The sequence below is a fragment of the Microcebus murinus genome, chromosome 4 (genome assembly GCF_040939455.1).
Source record: "Microcebus murinus isolate Inina chromosome 4, M.murinus_Inina_mat1.0, whole genome shotgun sequence".
NCBI classification, from domain to species: domain Eukaryota; kingdom Metazoa; phylum Chordata; class Mammalia; order Primates; family Cheirogaleidae; genus Microcebus; species Microcebus murinus.
Window position 1 is genome coordinate 61,949,198 of NC_134107.1, and position 16,567 is coordinate 61,965,764.

The window sequence follows — 16,567 nt, forward strand, 5'->3', positions numbered from 1 at the left end:
GGTCCCGGCGACTGAGAGAGGCCCTGGGGTGGCTCACTCGGGCAGTGCCCAGGCCCGAGTGCCCAGGAACTGGTTGTCTCCAGGCTCAGATCACACAGCTCGCTGGGCCAGGGTCGGAGCCCTGCTTCCCACTCCCAGCTCTGCTGCACACTTGGTCAGAGTGACCCAGGAAAGTCATTGCTTCTACCCAGGCCTCAGTGTCCCATTCTGTAGCAGAAGCGGGGACACAAAAGCCTAGGAGGCTATGGCTTCCCCAGCTTCTCCAAACTGACTGCAGTCCCCCAGGTCTGGGGTACAGGGCCACGTTGGTGGGCTCACCTGGTACAGGGCCACGTTGGTGGGCTCCTGGGGGGCTGGCAGGCTCCTTGCTGAGCCCTGGGCCACCGACTTCAGGCTCCCACCATCCACCACACTTCTTGACTCACTGTCCACACGCAGTCTCTGGAGGCGATGGGTGTGGTCAGGACCCCAGACCAGGCCACAGGGCACGTCCTGTCCGCCCAGCTCAGCCCCTGCCCCACACACCCGTCTGCTCAGGGGCCGATGGACGAAGGTGAGCTCCTGGGCGGTCAGCAGGATCCGGTGGCGACCCCGCACTAGCCGCAGCCGCTGGATGCACAATCTGGAGGCAAGAGAAAGTGCAGGGCAGGGGGTGGTGCAAACGTCACCCCCACCTCGGGCTGGCCCCTTGGCCCTGCCTCTGACTCAGAGCCCTCCTTTCCTCTCCATTTCCAGCTCTGTCTCCCAGGCAGTCCCCACTGGGCAGGGAGGACACTGGGCACTGTCTCCAAGGAGCCCCCCAGCCTCAGGCTCAGGTCTGGACTCCTAGGGCCCGCTGCACCTGCTGGTCCCAGCCTCAGTGCTCCCAAGTTGCCTGGAGGCCTCACGGGGCAGCCCGGGTGAGGGCTGGGAGCAGAAGGCTGCCCACTTCCAGATGTGCCAAGATTCAGACATGGTCTGGATTCAGGAACACAGAGGAGCTTAGACTCAGGGAGGACTGTTTTTAGAGCTGAAGGATCTTTGCGGTTCATCCTGGCCAGCCCTTCACTGAACAGAAGGAGAGCCTGAAGCTCAGGGACGGAGTCATGTCCAAGATCATAGGCTTCTTCCTCAAGTCTCAAACAGATCTTCCAGGAGGCCGCTGGGGCCTTGACCAGTCCTGGCCGGGGCTCTAGAGTGGGCAGGGTCGCGGAGGGGCCCTGAGGTCCCAGGAGAGGGAGGCTGGGAAAGCAGATTGCCTGGCTGTGCCCACAGGAGGGAGGCCTGACGGGGGTGGGGTGGAGAGGCAGAGCCAGGCCCTCACCTGGTACAGAGTCTCACCTGAGGAGCCAAGCGAGGGCCCCGCCGGCCAGCGCCAGGAGGCAGGCCAGCGCCAGAGCGGGCAGGCTGCCCAGGGGCCGCGCATCTGTGGGGAAGCAGGACAGACGGGAGTCATTACAGCGACACTGCACGGCAAGGACAGCCCCCTTCACCACGCCCCTGCAGTCACTCACTCCCACAGTTCCTCCCTGGAAATGGGCACACAGCCTCTGCCCAGCCCCCATCCTAGGGGCGAAGCTCAGAGCGGCTCCTGGCTGGGGAAGTCCTGCCCGTGGGCAGACTGTCACGCACAGATGGCAACTCCCAGTGCTGCTGTCTGGGCACTCACCTCGGGCTGCCCCGCAGCTCGCAGGCCCTGCTCAGACGCCATCATGGTCCTGATCACACTACGGCCTTTTGTCTGCCCACGTGTCAGGCCCCTGACCACTAGACTGAGAGCAGCTGGACAGCAGGGCCTCTGCCTAACTCCCCTCGGCAAGCCTGGCACCTAACACAGGCCCGGACAGGGTAGGTGCTGGATAAAAAACTGTGCAAGGCATCCCTGTCAGTGGTCACCCTACTTCTTGCATGCATCCTGCAACCGGCCACTCACTACCTGCTTTGGCAGCCAGTTTCACTATGGGATGGCTCTGTTAGAAGAGTCCTTACACTAAATCTAAGTCTCTAGCCCTTGTGTCAGGAGGGGCTGTTTAGGACCACCAGGCAAGGTAGGGAGGGCTACCTTGTTGGGCAACCCCAGCACCAGCATGGGCTGGTCAGGTGGGAAAATGCCCAGCGCCAGTCTGGAGAGAGAACATTGACCTCTGCTGCCACATGTCTTCTTCCCTCCTTGCCTCCCCCCCGCTTCCTTCTGTTAGAGCACAAGCACTGTTCCATCTGCCCCTCCTGCAGTTCCCCACTCTGAATGGAGTCCAGGTAATAACAATAGCAGCAAGTACTCCGTGGCACTCACTTTACAGTTGTACATGGCACTGTTCTAGGCACCTGTGCTAGGGATGTCATGTGCTTCAGTGTAGTTATTCCTGGAGGTAGGAATGACTTCTGGAGGTGGCTGTGGTCATGACCATGATTTTGCAGATGAGGAAACAGAGGTTAAGTGACTGAGAGTGGCAGGGCCTGGGTTCAAACCCTGGCAGTTTGGCTGCGGCGCCTGGGCTCCTGCCCACGGTGCATCCTGCCTCTCACCCGGGGCTGGCAGGAAGGAAGACTGAATCGGGACCTGGAGGAGGAGCGGGGACAAGCCGCACGGCAGGTGTGGAAAAGCACTCCAGGCCCGGGAGTGGCAAGTCCAGAGGCTGCGAAGCAGGAGTGTGCCGGCCACGTTCCAGGAACAGCACACAGGCCAGGGCGGCGGGGCAGAGCAAGTGGGAGGCATGCGGGCAGGCAGGTGACGGGGACAGTGCCCCAAGAAGTCCACTGTGAGGACTCTGGCTCGCCTCCGAGCGAGGTGGAAACTTCTGCAGATGTGAGCAGGGCAGAGGCAGAACCGATCATGTCTTCCAAGGCTCGGGGCGAGGGCAGACGCAGGGAGGCCTTGGGGACATTGCTGCCCTGGCCAGTGAGAGAGGACGGGTGCCCGCAGCAGGGTGGTGGAGAAGGCAAACTCCCAGGCTGGTGCTACTGCTCAGGGTCCTGCCACTCCTGGGTGCCCCCTCTTAGATCCCTGTCCACCTGCCTTTACCCTTCTGTCTCCCTCCATCATGGGGCCTGGCAGTGACCACGAATCTTATCTGCCGTCCCCTCAATTTTCAGCACTGAGCTCAGCACATAGTGGATGCTCTATAAATGTTTGCAGATTGACTTATTGAATGAGTGCATTAAAACCTGCCCCAGGGTGAAGTCTCTTGGGGGGGGGGGAGGCTGTAAAGATCTCCTCTGGGCTCCGTCAGCCCCCAGCTGCCCTGGCATGGCTCTGACCACACTGGTGCTGGTGCCTCTGGCTGTTCTGTCTCTGCCACCAGACCGATGCACCTGGAGAGCAGAGCCTGGGTCTGCTCTTCCAGAGCACCAGCCCCATGAGGCAGGGACGCTGCTTCATTCGCTCCCATATGCCCAGGGCTGAGCACTGTGACCCAAGCCTTAAAGGACAAGTAGGAGTTAGCCAGGCAAGGCTGGGGTGGTGGTGGAGGGCCAGGGAGAGGAAAATGCTGGAGTCAAGGGAAGCCTGAAAGTGGTGTGTATTTAGGGAAATGCAAGGAATCGGCTATGTCTATACAGCAGTGTTGGGAGAGGGGGCAGAGCCTCGGTCAGGAGGAGGATGGGGAGGCTTGGGGAGGAGCAGGGACATCAGCAAGCCTGGCCAAATCTGAGTTTGCCCACCAACGGCAGTAACAGTCACTAGGTGTGCACCAGGGAGTACGGGTGCATTTGTTTATATACACATGTGCGTGCGCATCTCTGCATGCGGATGCGTGTGTGTGTGTGTGTGTGTGTGTGTGTCAGTGTAATTTCATCAGGACGATACTCTGGAGGGATGAATGAGGGGAATCGGAAGGCATGTGCCTCCATGCCCCACACTCCCCAGCATCATGAGGAGAGGAATCCTGCACTTGGAGTCTACTGACCGAGGCTCAGCATGAGTTCAGCCGCCGCCTCCCTGTGTGTGACTTTGGGCAAGTCGCCAAACGCTTCTGAGCTTTAGCTCTGCACTGGTGCCCACAGAAGATAACGGCCTAGTCACAAAGCCATGGCGCAGGTTAGGAGGGCTGAGAGAGGGGAGGGTGCTCCGGAAGGGCTTTAGCCCTGCTCAGCTGAGGGGCATCTTGCTAGTGTTCCCTGGTGCTGCACAGCTGTTGGCTCAGTCTTCTCAGTGAAGTGTCAAGTCCCTTCTTTGCACCTGCCCCTGGATGGATGGATGGATGGATGGATGGATGGATGGATGGATGGATGGATGATGTGTGGACTGATGGATGGATGCACGGGTAGATGGGTGGAAGGATGGATGATGGATGCATGGATGGGTGGATGGATGATGAATTACCTCTCATGCACAGTGTATCTGGGTCAAACCAGCAGCTGGAGTCATGGGCCGGAGGGGCTCTTCCTGGAAAGTGTATGGCCCTGCCCAGCGGCTGCACTTGCCAGGTGCCTGTGTCCAGGGTGTGGGTGGGGACCAGCTGGCTTCCTTGGCCATCTGTGTCCAGGACGATGTACTGGGCCAGCCTCCTGCCTTTCTCGTCTGTCCGGATCCTCTGGCTAAAGCCGGCCACATCCAGAGCCCGCGTGTGATCTCCTAAGTGGGCCCCCGAGAGCCCTGCCCCATGGCTCTCAGAGCGGTTCAGGGCGTGGGCCAGCAGGACAACAGCGTCATAGATGGTTCCAAAGAGTGGGGACACCTGTGGAAGAGAAGGTCCCCCAGCCCCGTAACCCCATGGCACAGGCCCCCAGGCCTCTCTGAGTCCTGCCCTCCCGCCATCACCTGTGTCCCCACCGAGCAGGCTCACAGTCCCCACGGCCACCACCACAGGGGCCACCACCAGCTCCAATGTCTTGCAGGCACCTCAAACCTAGTATGTCCAAAGCAGAGCTCCTGGTTCTAGCAGATTCCACCTGTTTCTGCCACACCAAATCCCACTCCTGCCCCATTTCCCCCCATTTTAGGAAGTGGAACTACCCCTATTCAGTTTCTCAAGCTGAAAGCCAAGGCTTGACCTCGACTCCTTTCTCTCTTCCAGTTCATCGTCAAGTCTTTCGGGCTTTATTTCAGAATTTATCCCCAACTTAACTGACCTCCCACCGCCTCTATTCCTGCTAGCTGGGTCTGAGCCCCTCGCTGCTCACCCGGGCCACATGGGGGCCTCCCAAGGGCCTCCTGGCTCCCACTGGCCCTCCTCAGGCCATCCCTAGGAAGGCAACAAATGTGACTTTTTTAAATGCATAAATCAAATCATTTCTTACTTAAAACCCATTGGTGGTTTTCTATTTTACTTTCTGTAAGTGCAGACTTCTTTTCCTGGCCTATAGTGCTGCACATGCTCAGGCTCCAAGCCCATCTCCATCCCTCTTTCCATCACCTGTGACAGTCCAGCCACTCACTGCCTGTTTTTCCAACAATTGAAGCTCCCTCTGCCCCAGGGCCTTTGCACTTGCTATTTCCCCTGTCTGTCTGCTCTTCACCCAGATCCTCAGCGAGCTGCCTCCTTATCACTCAGAGCCCAGCTCAAGAGCCCCCTCCTCAGAGTGGGCTCCCCGCCCCTCTCCTGTTGCCCGTGACTCCATCCTGGCATCTCTCTATTACTTTATCCTGTTCTGTTTTCTCAGCAGCATGATCACCACGTGAATTTAGTCATCTGGCTACCTGGCCGTCGTCCGTCTCCCCCCAACAGAATGGAAGCTCCCTGAAGGCCAGGTCTGTCTAGCTCATCACCATGTCCCTGACACCAGGCATGCTTCTTAACACCAAGAAGCAGAACTCCCGGGGAGACTCGCGTTCAGCTGAGTCCTGCGAGGCTAGACCCGGCGAGCAGCCACGCCCCCCAGCTCCAACACTGTCCCGTCCCCGCAGTGGCCTCAGAGACCCTGCCCTCCACCCCGGCCTCCCGCACGCCCAACACTTTCTCCCCCCGAACTCCATCATTTGCTAGGCAGAAGCAGAGCGGGGAGGAGGAGGCTGGGCCAGAAATGAGGATGGCAGGGATTGAAGGAGCTGGAGACAGAGAAACAGAAGCGAGAGAGACAGGAGGGGAACTGACATGGCAGTCAAAAGGGTGAGTGAAGGGTGAGGAAAAAGAGAGACAGAGAGACACAGACACACAGTAGTGCCCCCTGCCTTGCAATTTCACTTTCATGGCCAGTAGTGCTCTGAAAATATTAAGATATTTTGAGGGAGAGAGAGAGCAAGCACATTCACATAACATTTCTCACAGTATATTGTTATAATCGTTCTATTTGATTACTAGTCATTGTTAATCTCTTATTGTGTCTAATTTATAAGTTAAACTTTATCGTAGGTACATGTGTATAGAAAATACAGCACTTATAAGGGTTCAGCATTACCAGCAGTTTTAGGCATCCAATGGAGGTCTTGGACCATATCCCCTATAGATAAGGGGGGACTATTGTATACATATACATACATATATACTATATACACGTATGTGAGAGTCTAGCTATACCCAGGGACTAGGCAGAGACACTTTGTCAAGAAGAGACAAGCCACGTGCCCACAGTGGAGGCGGAACCGGGCAGCCAGATGGGTCACTGGCCAAGGCCAGGGAGGTGTGGAGCGGGTGAGAAGCGCGTGCTTCTGCAGGGACCTACCTGCTCTGGCTCCAGGTGGGCAGCCGCCTCTCCGCCCAGCTCGGCAGCAGCAAAGGCCTCGTCTGCGGGGCTGGACTCCAGGCTGACGGTGAGCACGGCGTCATAGGCCTCCTGCAGGGGCCCGCCGGCACCCAGGGCCGGGTAGGAGCGGTTGCGGTAGGGCAGGGCGAAGAGCAGGGTGTCGTAGGGCAGGAAGACCACCCTCCCGTCCGCCAGGCCCTCGGCCCGCGCACGGCTCAGCAGGGCGGTCTGCTCCGAGCCCCCCAGCAGCGCGGAGTGCATGCACAGCACCACAACTGGGGGCAGAGACAGCAGGGTCACCTTCGCGGGCCTAGTTCCCCGATGGCCTTCCCCGAAGCCCAGAACTCCGAGGCCCTGGAGAGCTCGGAACTCTCAGACATCAGTTGGGCAAGGTGGAATTTCCCCTTAATCTGCTCCCTGCGCCCCCCCATAACAAAAATGGCCAAGGTCACCAAGAGTGGATTCCATCTGGTGAAAAATATCCCTTTGACAGAGAATAGATTCGTATTATTAATGAGGTGGTCCTCCCAGCCTGCCCACCCAATGATTTCGACCAACTTCCCACCCTACCCACCTCACTGGCCCTGACAATTGCTAACATGCACTGACAGCTTTCTACGCGATGTCCTAATGCGCTTTCCCAAACAGTCATTCAGGATTACGGCAGCGCTGAGAGGCATGTCCCTCATCAGCCCTGCTCTCCCAGATGAGGAAGCTGATGCCCTGAGAGGCTTGGCTGCCCCAGGATGCATAGCCACCGTGGTGGGAGAGCTGGGGTTTGAACCCAGGGAGGCTGGCCCCCAGTTTGTCATCATTTATTTTTCTTTTTTAAAAGTTTTTTTTTTATTGAGATGATCCACATAAAATCCATTTTTTTAAAAAAGTGTACAATCCAGTGTACACAAGTTGTACAGCCTTCATCACCATTTAATTCTAGAACATTTTCATCACCCCGAAAAGAAATCCTATACCAGTAGCAGCCACTCCCCACCCTTCTCTCCCCTGAACTCTGGGCAAATGCTAATCTCCTTCTTGTCTCTATGGAGTTTACTACTCTGGATGGTTCTTACAAATAGACTCATATCACACAATATGTAGTCCTTTGTGTCTGGATTCTTGGAGTAATGCTCTCCAGGCTCACCCTTAGGGTAGCATGTGTCAGTACTTCAGTCTTTTTCGTGGCTGCATAATATTCTACCTCGTGGTAGACCACAGTTTGTTTATCATCATTAGCTTGTAATCTTAACTATGGCCCTGGTGGCATCCCCAAAGTCTAAGCAGATATGAATACACTCACCTTTTCCCTAGTGAAAGGAATAGCCCTTGATAATAAGGCAGCTGATTTTGTCCCCAGGCACCAGGGCAGATGGGAACCAGTGCCACACAGGACTTCCTCGCATCTTTTCTCTCTTCCCCTCTTGGGTCCCTGACCAGGGCCGCAATCTCAGCCAGTAAATGTCCACTGCTTGTTTTGAATGTGGCCCAGGTTCCCTTTGTCCAGAGAACCCCGGAAAATGGATCCACCCAGGAAGCCTGGGGGTCTCCTTGCTGGAGCCTGAGGACCCCTCATCACATGGAGTTTGGAGCCTGGAGCCCCGGCCTAGGCTGAGCCCCTGGGTGGCTGTGCTGTGTGCGCCATGAGCCACGGACCACCCTCTCCACGCCCTGGATGTTGGGGAGGGCCTCAGAAGGAGACCCCCCAGGGCTGGGAGGAAACAGAAGCAAAGCCCGTGACGCATCTGCGCTGCTGGGCGGGCTTCTCAGCAAAACGCCCCTCTCTCTCCGGAGCTGGAAGCGCTGTTCTGCGTTTGGCCACCAGGGGGAGCTGATCCGCACCACCCGGGAACAAGGCGCCTAAGGGGCAGGTCTGCGTCTCTGCAGTGCAGTTCTAAGCCTTACCTGCAGCAGCCCTCCCACCTTCACAGCCCTACCAAGTGGGGATGTGATTAGCCTCATGTCATTCCTGAAGCAACTATCGCACAGAAGGGTCACACAGCGGGGGCAGGGAGGCGGCAGTGGGACCCTAGCAATCTGACTCCAGAGAATGTGCCCCTCACCACTCTGCCCCCTGGCTCCCACCTGCCAGCCCCTGGGCGGGAACGCAGTCCCCTGCAGCAGGGCGGAGAAGGCGTCTGACGGCCCCTCTCGCTGCTGCCACGATCCAGCCACGCAGAACCAAACTGTTCGCCGTGCACCTAGTCCCCTTAGCAGGCTAGCGCTGCTCCTCTTGCACTAGCTGCTCCCTCTGCCTGGAGTGCCTTTCCCCCTCGGCTCCGTGCTTCGCTGTCAGGCCCTGCTCTCGTGTCAACTCCTCTGAGAAGCCCTTCCCACCCCCAAGCAGATCGTCTCCCCCAGGCTCTGGGCTCCTCCGTTTCCTGCACACACACCTGTCTCCCCGCCAGACGTGGGCTCCTCGAGGCTGAGGCCCAGCCGGGTCCTCCCCATGTCCCCAGAGCCCAGCCAAAGTCAGGCACACTGCGCCGTAGTAAGAAACACATCGCACCCTGGAACGCTCACAAACCGAGTGTGCAAAGCTGGAGGACACAGAGGAGGTTTCAGAGAACCACACTCTGCCTTGCTGTCTGCAAAGCACTCTCATGAGTACAACATTTATTCCATTCTGTTTGGATTGATTCTACTCAATTCTAGTCTTCTCTTTTTCTATTCCACTCTCATTCTTTCTTTATAATGCTAGTCTTGAGTCACCAAATTGATTTCTTGACCTAGATGGGCCACAACCCATGGTTTGAAAAAAACATCTAGATTATTAACTCTAAGGTCCTTTCTGCTCCCCAAGTCCTCCTCTCCCCCACTCCTCCTCTCCTCCTTTCCCTGCTAACTGCTTCCTTAAGTACTGTTCAGTGTCACCTCCTCCAAGAAGCCTCCTCAGATCCCCCAGGGCCCAGCCCGTGCCTCCTCTGCCTCTGCAGGCCTCTGCTCCCTGGGATGGCCCCAACTCCCTGTCATAGCTACCCGCTTACACACCTGTCTCCCCCTCATGCAGTCATCCCCTGGAGACCAGCCACTGTGTCTGCCCTGGTCACTATGCCAACCCAGCACCCAGCATGAGAGGGCTTGATAAACACAGGAAGCAATCGATCAATCAATGAATCCATGAAGGTCATGACTCTAACTCTACAAAACTAAGAATGGCTCTAACTCCCCTCCTGGTTCAAGTACTGCTACACCCTCATTCCCTTAATTTTCCCAGGCAACAACCAAGAACGCCCTTTGCTCCCACTCCACAACCGACACTGGAATCAGAGCTCGAAACCCAGCTGCACTGCTGGCCAGGTCTGACTTGGGCTGGTTACTTACCTTCTCTGAGCTGAGAAATGGAGATGTCAGCAGGCCCAGCTCATGGGACTGCTGTGAGGTTAAAGGCAGGGCCATTGTCGAGCGCTCAGCCCAGTGTCTGATGTGGAAGGAGCTCCCACCATGGCCACACGCCGTTCAGGCTGCCCACAGGAGGAGACACCTGCGTACACTTACTTTTGAGGCCGTCCACGCTGCAGAGCTGCTTCAGGACCTCGGTGGCCCCCTGCTCCCCAGGTCCCAAAGAGGTTACCAGCCCCACAGGCAGCCCGTGTGTCCTGAAGGTTGTAGCCAGCTGCTGGGCTGTGGCCACCCAGGTGTCCTGGTGGGAGGACACAATGGCCGAGCGAGCCCAGCCAAAGTGTCTCATGATGGACAGCAGCACATGGGCAGCGGAAGGCAAGGTGGGTGCCAATTCACCTCCACCCCCGGGAACACCGCACGCCCAGGAGAAGAGGGTCTTGCCCCAGCTTCGGGCCAGCAGGGCTGCCGCTGGGCAGTAGCCAGGATTGACAGGGCCCACAAAAGCAGCTACGGAGTTCTTGTGGGCCAGGAATGTGGCCAGGGCGTGAGGGGTGTCACAGCCTGTGGATAGGACCACGGAAGCCAGCCGTGAGCCCAGCAACAGTGAGGAGTCCCGATTGGCTCGGTCCACAGCCAGCTGGGCAGCCACGCTGGGGAGGGCCCGGGCAAAGATGGAGTCACAGTCCCAGGGACCCAGCACCCCCAGGGTGAAGGTCCCTGCCCCCCAGGCCAGGTGGGAGACAGAGCCAGCCCACAGGATGGCAGCCCAAAGCACCACAGAGAGAAGTGGCAGGGAAGGGGCTTTCCTTGGATGACTGAGAGTGGACTCCCACGGGCCCTGGCAGGGCAGGTAGGTTCTCCTGTATGGCAGCATCCAGTCCCAGACTTCAGGGTACAAGCCCCCCTGCAGCCCTGGGAAAGGGGGGATAAGGACATGGTTTGCTTTCTAGCATTTTCTGCCAACACTTCCTGTGTGATTGTGAGGCAGACGACCCTCCCAGAACCTCAGTCTCCTCACTGGTAGGATGAGGGACTTGGACCCATGATCTCTGAAGGTCCCCCAGCTCTGTAGGCCTAACATCCTCCCAGGGCTGGCTCACAGCCTCCTGAGGCCCCAGCCAAGTCCTGGGCCTGAGTTTGATCTCTTGGTGAGTGGGCTATGGAGACACAGCTGGCTCCCTATTTCCGTCCGTGTGACCCTGGACCAACCTCTGATGCTTTCTGAGCCTCGTTTTCTACAACTTACTTTATGCTTACTTTATGGAGTTATTGTGATGGTCAAATGACATCATGTGAAGCATTTAGCACAGTCCCTCGTACTTAGGTGTTCAATAAATCCTACCTCTTTGAACCTAGTACCATGATTTTTCCCTTTACTCGTCCCCCAAGGTGGGCCCAGCTCCCCTGGTGCCCTCCGAGCCTCCCCTGCCTCTGCCCCTCCAAGCCCAGCACCACCCACAGTGCTTGGCTCTGCTGGACTCAACGGGCCCCAGTAGCTGACACACACACCAGGTACGGGCGTCACCACTGTGGTGCTCGTGGGGAGCTGTGACTGGAGGGCACGTGCATGTCCCCTCTCTGATCCCCCTCACAGAGCTGTTCAGACAAAGCGGACTTTCCATGCCCATTGTACAGATGAGGAGACTGAGGGAGCTGACATGGAGTTAGCAGAAAGATAGGGTTTGACTCAAGTCAGTTCAGCTCGTTCCCACCCCATGCATGACCTCCCTGTCCGGCACACCTGTGCATTCCCCACCTCCTCCCATCCTCTCACCCCTCCGCAGGCCCTGGGACTGCCGCTTGGCCCCTGCTGCCTCCCTGCACTGCCCACTCTCCACTCGCCGGCTCGGCCAGCCTTCTCCCCGCACCGTCTATGCAGCCAGTGGCCTACCACCATGGCTGCCCGGGAAGGAAAAGATCCAATCTCACCCTAAGGAACTGCCAGGCTAGTAGAAGCAGGTCCCAGACAAGGGCAGAGCTGCCCGCAAGTGTGAGCGTAGGCAGAAGGAATGGGGGAGCAGGAAGGGCTGGGGGCTGAGGAGGGGCTCATGGAGGGCTCCCCAGAGGAGGAATCCTACACTAGGACACGTAGGTCAGGAGGGTAAGGCGTGACCCCCACATGCCAGCAGCGCCAGTCTGTGTAGAGTAGCTCCTTACAAATTATGTTCCATTCAGGGGAATAGAAGGGCCTTGGAACCACAGAGAAGAGTCCACCCTATTTTATCACTCACTAGCCCCTAACCTTGGGCAAGATGCTTAACTTCCGAGCCTCAGTATCCCCATCTGTAAAATGGGGATGAGAATAACTACCTGCTAGAGCTGTGAAAACTAAAATGTGTAGAGTCCCCACAGTGGGGTTGAGTAGGTAGGTACTTACTAAATGGAATCGTTCTCATTATCATCATCATCATCATCACCACCACCTTTAGATCCTTGAGGGGAGACAGGTGTATTGTCTTGTAGAGAGAGCGGGACAGGGAGGTGGGAGGCCTGGACTCTGGCCCCCGTCTTGCCCCTGCCCCACTCTAGGCCTTAGGCCCCCATCTGCCAAGCAGCCAGGGTGCAGGGCGGCCACCCCTGTCCCCACTGGCCTGCAGGGCTATGGTTCTCCCAGCTCAAGGCTCTTCTGCCTCTGGACCTCTCCTTTCTGTGGTGCTCAAGGTGGCCTCCCCGCCCCGGGATGAGTTCCATCTGCCCTCCAGATGGGTCCCTCAGAGCAGCTGAGCAGGTTCTGAACTCAGAGACAGCTGATCATTTTCAGCTGGGAACATAACCATGCCCTGCTGATAATGACAGCCACCTCTCCCCCCAGTTTGTACTTTCCAAAGCGCCTGTAATCCACTTCTTTGCCTGGTCCTCCCAGGGGCTCTGAAAAGAGACTTTTTGCCTTTTGCTTTCAGAGAAGGAAGTTGTGACTCTCAACAGGACAGCAACTTGTTCAAGATCTCACCAAGTTAGGGCTGCATTGGGGCTGGAGCTTGGCTGCCTGCCCCCTAGCCAAAGGGAAAAAATCACCTCTTTTTATTGGCACCTGGACATCAGAGCTGAAGGCTGCTTGGGGATTGAAACATCTAAACCACTTCCTCTGTGTACAGATGGGGTCACAGAGGCACAGACAGGCCCGTGTCTCCCCTTGGTCCCACAAAGCAGCAGCATGCTCCCCTGGCCCAAGGCCCTGCTGGCCCTGCTAAGTGCCCCAAGAATTCTACAGCTGACGGCCTGCAGGGCTCACAGAGCGCCCAGGCCCTTAACAGACCACCCTTGGGCCAAGGCAGGAGCCAGCTTTTAGCCCCATCTCTGCCACGGATTTGTGGCATCAAGTCCATATTCCTTCCGATACCTCAGTTTCCCCAGCTGTACAGAGAGCTTGGTTTAGATGTTTAGCTCTCCAAAGATCCTTCAGCTCTGATGTTCTATGTGTCAATAAAAATCAGGAGGCAGGTGATTTTTGTCTCTGAAGCTGGTCATGTCCCCTCTTCCAACCCATCCATCAAGAGCACATGACCTTCCAGTGCCTCCACCTCCAGGCACATTGGTGCAACCCTCCTAGAGGGGACCATTTGTATTTTTAGACTCAGGGAGCTGGTCACCAAGGACTAGCCACAGCTTGCGTGGCTCATGGAGCCAAGCGCATGCAGGTAGGTCCTCCACAGGACCACAAACCCAGAAGTTAAAATGCCTTTAGCTGAATTAATAGATGAATAACAAACATTGGGAAGGTAAATGACCAAAATAGGAGCCCAAGGAGGGATGAGGGGGGTTCCTCTGAGTTAGGGCCTGTCTAGCCCCTGAAGCCAAGGGTGGCCTTCCCTGACCCCAGCCTGGCTCCTCTTCCCTTCGTTTGGAGCAAGCTCCCCAGACCCACCTGCCATGCAGCACCATCAGAGTCACTCGCCACCTCTTTGTGGATCCAAGGCTGCACCGATGTGTGGTGTCAGGCCCTCAGAGCAGGCTCTGGCCTGGCGGAGTGAGTCCCTTCCCCTCAGCCTGCACCATCGCCACTCTTGCTTCCTAACTCCTGCCTGGGAGTGCCTCATGCATGCTCATTCCCTCCCTGTCCCCCTCAGGGGCCGAACAAGCCACTTGGAAAATTAGATCTGTTCAGACCCTAGTGCTCTGGGAGCCATATGGGGAAAGGAAGGAGAGAGGGCGGTTAGAGGAGGGAGGGAGAAAGGGAGAGGATGTCTTCAGCACTGCGGACAGCGCCACGCCTGGCTGGGGCTCCCAGGAGGAAGGATGGGCAAGCACTAAAGAAACCAGCTTATTGAGCACCCACTACGTGCCAATCCCTGTGCTGGGTGATACTCATGCAACCCCCTGAGACAGGTATTATTATCATTCTCACTTTATAGATAAAGAAAGTATGGCCCAGAGTGGTTAGCTAATTTGACCAAAGGCGCAGAGCTAGTCAGTGGCAGGGCTGACTATAGGTCCAGGCTTCTGCTCATCGCACCACAGTGAGTCCTTGAGAATTAGAATGGAGGTTTTCTGTCTTCTCTTTTGGAGTGGACACTTATGTGGAGATGGAGCCCCCGGTCCAGTGGACATTCGGCTCTCCCTCCTCCACGTGCTCTGTCCTAGGTGAAGGCGTGAGCCAGAGCCACCTCCCTTCCTCCCCTCCCCCCCACCTCCCACCCTTAATTCCTGTCATCTCCCTCTCGCCCCCCTCTATGCTTCAGGTGCTTTTCTGGACACTTGGGCTACATCAATAAACAAAAATAGCAAAGATTTTTTGCCCCTCACAGAGCTTACTTCCTAGCAGGAGTAAGAAGGAGTGTGCAAGTCAACAAATAAACATGAGCAGTAAGTAGATGTATTTTTAGTGTTAGAAGGAGATAGGTGCTATAAAGGGAAAAGTAGAATAATGATACCATGTTATAATTCAGTACAGGTATTGTCTATGATGCTACACAATCTTTATGATTGTCATTTAAGTGGTCAAGGAACACATGTGTGGATGTGTCATAAATCAGTACAGTAATCCCTTGGTATCCACAGGGGATTGGTTCCAGGATCCTGCACAGATACCAAAATCCACAGATGCTCAAGTCCCTGATATAAAATGATGTAGTGTTTGCATATGTCTAGATTATTTATAATACCTAAATAGTTTTTATGCTGTATTGTTTAGGGAATAATTACAAGATAAAAGGTCTGCACATGTTCAGATTTTTAAAAAAATATTTTCAGTCCACAGTTGGTTGAATCCTTGGATGTGGAACCTGCAGATACAGAGAGTTGATGATAATTACCTATTATTCAGCACTAATCTTGTTCTGGAAGGATTTTAGGGCACCTGTTGATGTGTGAGGCATGTACCTGTTTGCTCTCAGATCCATTCGCTGACCTTCCAGACTGAATAGGCTCCCAGGGGTCAGAGGGCTGACCCTGAAAACTTCACTTCCCAACATCCCCCGCTTCTGGCTGGATTCAGCCAATAGGCAACACCAGCAGGAGATTGGAGGCCAGGAGAAAGGGAGAAGTCAGGGAATTTCTCCCCTTCTCTGCTCTGACAGTGTCCCAGCAATGGCCATGTCCGTCTCTGGTTCTGACCTCTTCAGACATCCCTCCTAATGTGGCCCAAGTTTCCAGGCTGATACCACCTCCCTTCCTTTGTCTACCACCCTAGGGGTGGTAGAGGCTTCCTGCTGTGGCGGATCTCTGAACTGCTACATATCCTAGCACCTTTTTAATCACTCCTTCATTCCACTTGCCCACTATTGGATTACTGGCGAGGGCTCTGTTTGCCAGGCAATACCCTGACTGATGCACTAAATACCTGAATTGTTTGCAACTTCTCACTGTTATGAATAATTCTTTAAAGAATATCATGCTTTTGTCATCTTTTGAATTTTTCCCTTATGATAAGCCCTCAGGAACAGCCCAATTAGGTCCAAAAGTATGAACATTTTTAAGGTTCTTGGTCTATAATGCTTCATATTATAAGTCTCCAAAAATGTATTTATGTCAAGATAATCTTTAGATAATTGGAGACATGCAAATAATATGGACCGGGCATTATCAGCTGATACAATGTTATGCTTGAGTGTGTCAGGTATGAGAAGGGCAATGTGGTTATGGGCATGTTTTTAAAAACATGTGGACAGTGAGGTGTGTAGGTAGGGGTGAATGACATGGTATCTGGGGCTTATTTTGAAATTATTATTTTATAAATAAAATATGGAAAAAATCTAAATTTTTGCATTTAGATGGGGAGTACTTGGGTTCATTATACTATTATTTCTATTTTTGTGTGTGTACTTGAAAACTTTCATAATTAAAAAAAGTAACATTAATACTAATTAACAATGTAGGTGCATACATTTCACTATATCCTCCTGAGCACTCAGCACTCCACGTGGGTACAAAAGAAACAGTTACTATAACACGTGGCTGCTGCAGTCCCCACTTCCATGGCTGATGGGTAATCTCAATTGGCCATCAGAGCTGCCTTCACCTACCATTCATCCTATGTACCCCTAACCTCTTGCAGCACCTCAGGCGGATAGATGAGATCTCTACCTGGTGAGATGATCCACATCTTCCTTCCTGAATGATCTGAGTCCTCAGTGTCTGGTCTTTATTGTGTTTCCCCATTTGCCACTGACCAGGACCATTGGGCAAGAGA

The 16,567-nt window shown here is 55.2% G+C and overlaps 2 protein-coding genes across 2 annotated transcripts in view; one reads left to right on the top strand and one right to left on the bottom strand.

Moving 5' to 3' along the window:
- Positions 1-16,567, top strand: part of TSKU (tsukushi, small leucine rich proteoglycan) — a 215,662-nt gene that overhangs the window by 131,783 nt on the left and 67,312 nt on the right. The window lies entirely within an intron of this gene.
- The window catches only part of LOC105860273 (guanylate cyclase D-like), a 62,695-nt gene that overhangs the window by 23,054 nt on the left and 23,074 nt on the right, over positions 1-16,567 (bottom strand). The window contains exons 5-10 of the mRNA XM_020286842.2: positions 10,093-10,851; positions 6,580-6,875; positions 4,301-4,655; positions 1,321-1,405; positions 526-622; positions 319-441 (exon numbers count right to left, since the gene is read on the bottom strand). Coding sequence (XP_020142431.2) covers positions 319-441; positions 526-622; positions 1,321-1,405; positions 4,301-4,655; positions 6,580-6,875; positions 10,093-10,851 — 1,715 coding nt within the window. The remainder of the gene's footprint in view (positions 1-318; positions 442-525; positions 623-1,320; positions 1,406-4,300; positions 4,656-6,579; positions 6,876-10,092; positions 10,852-16,567) is intronic.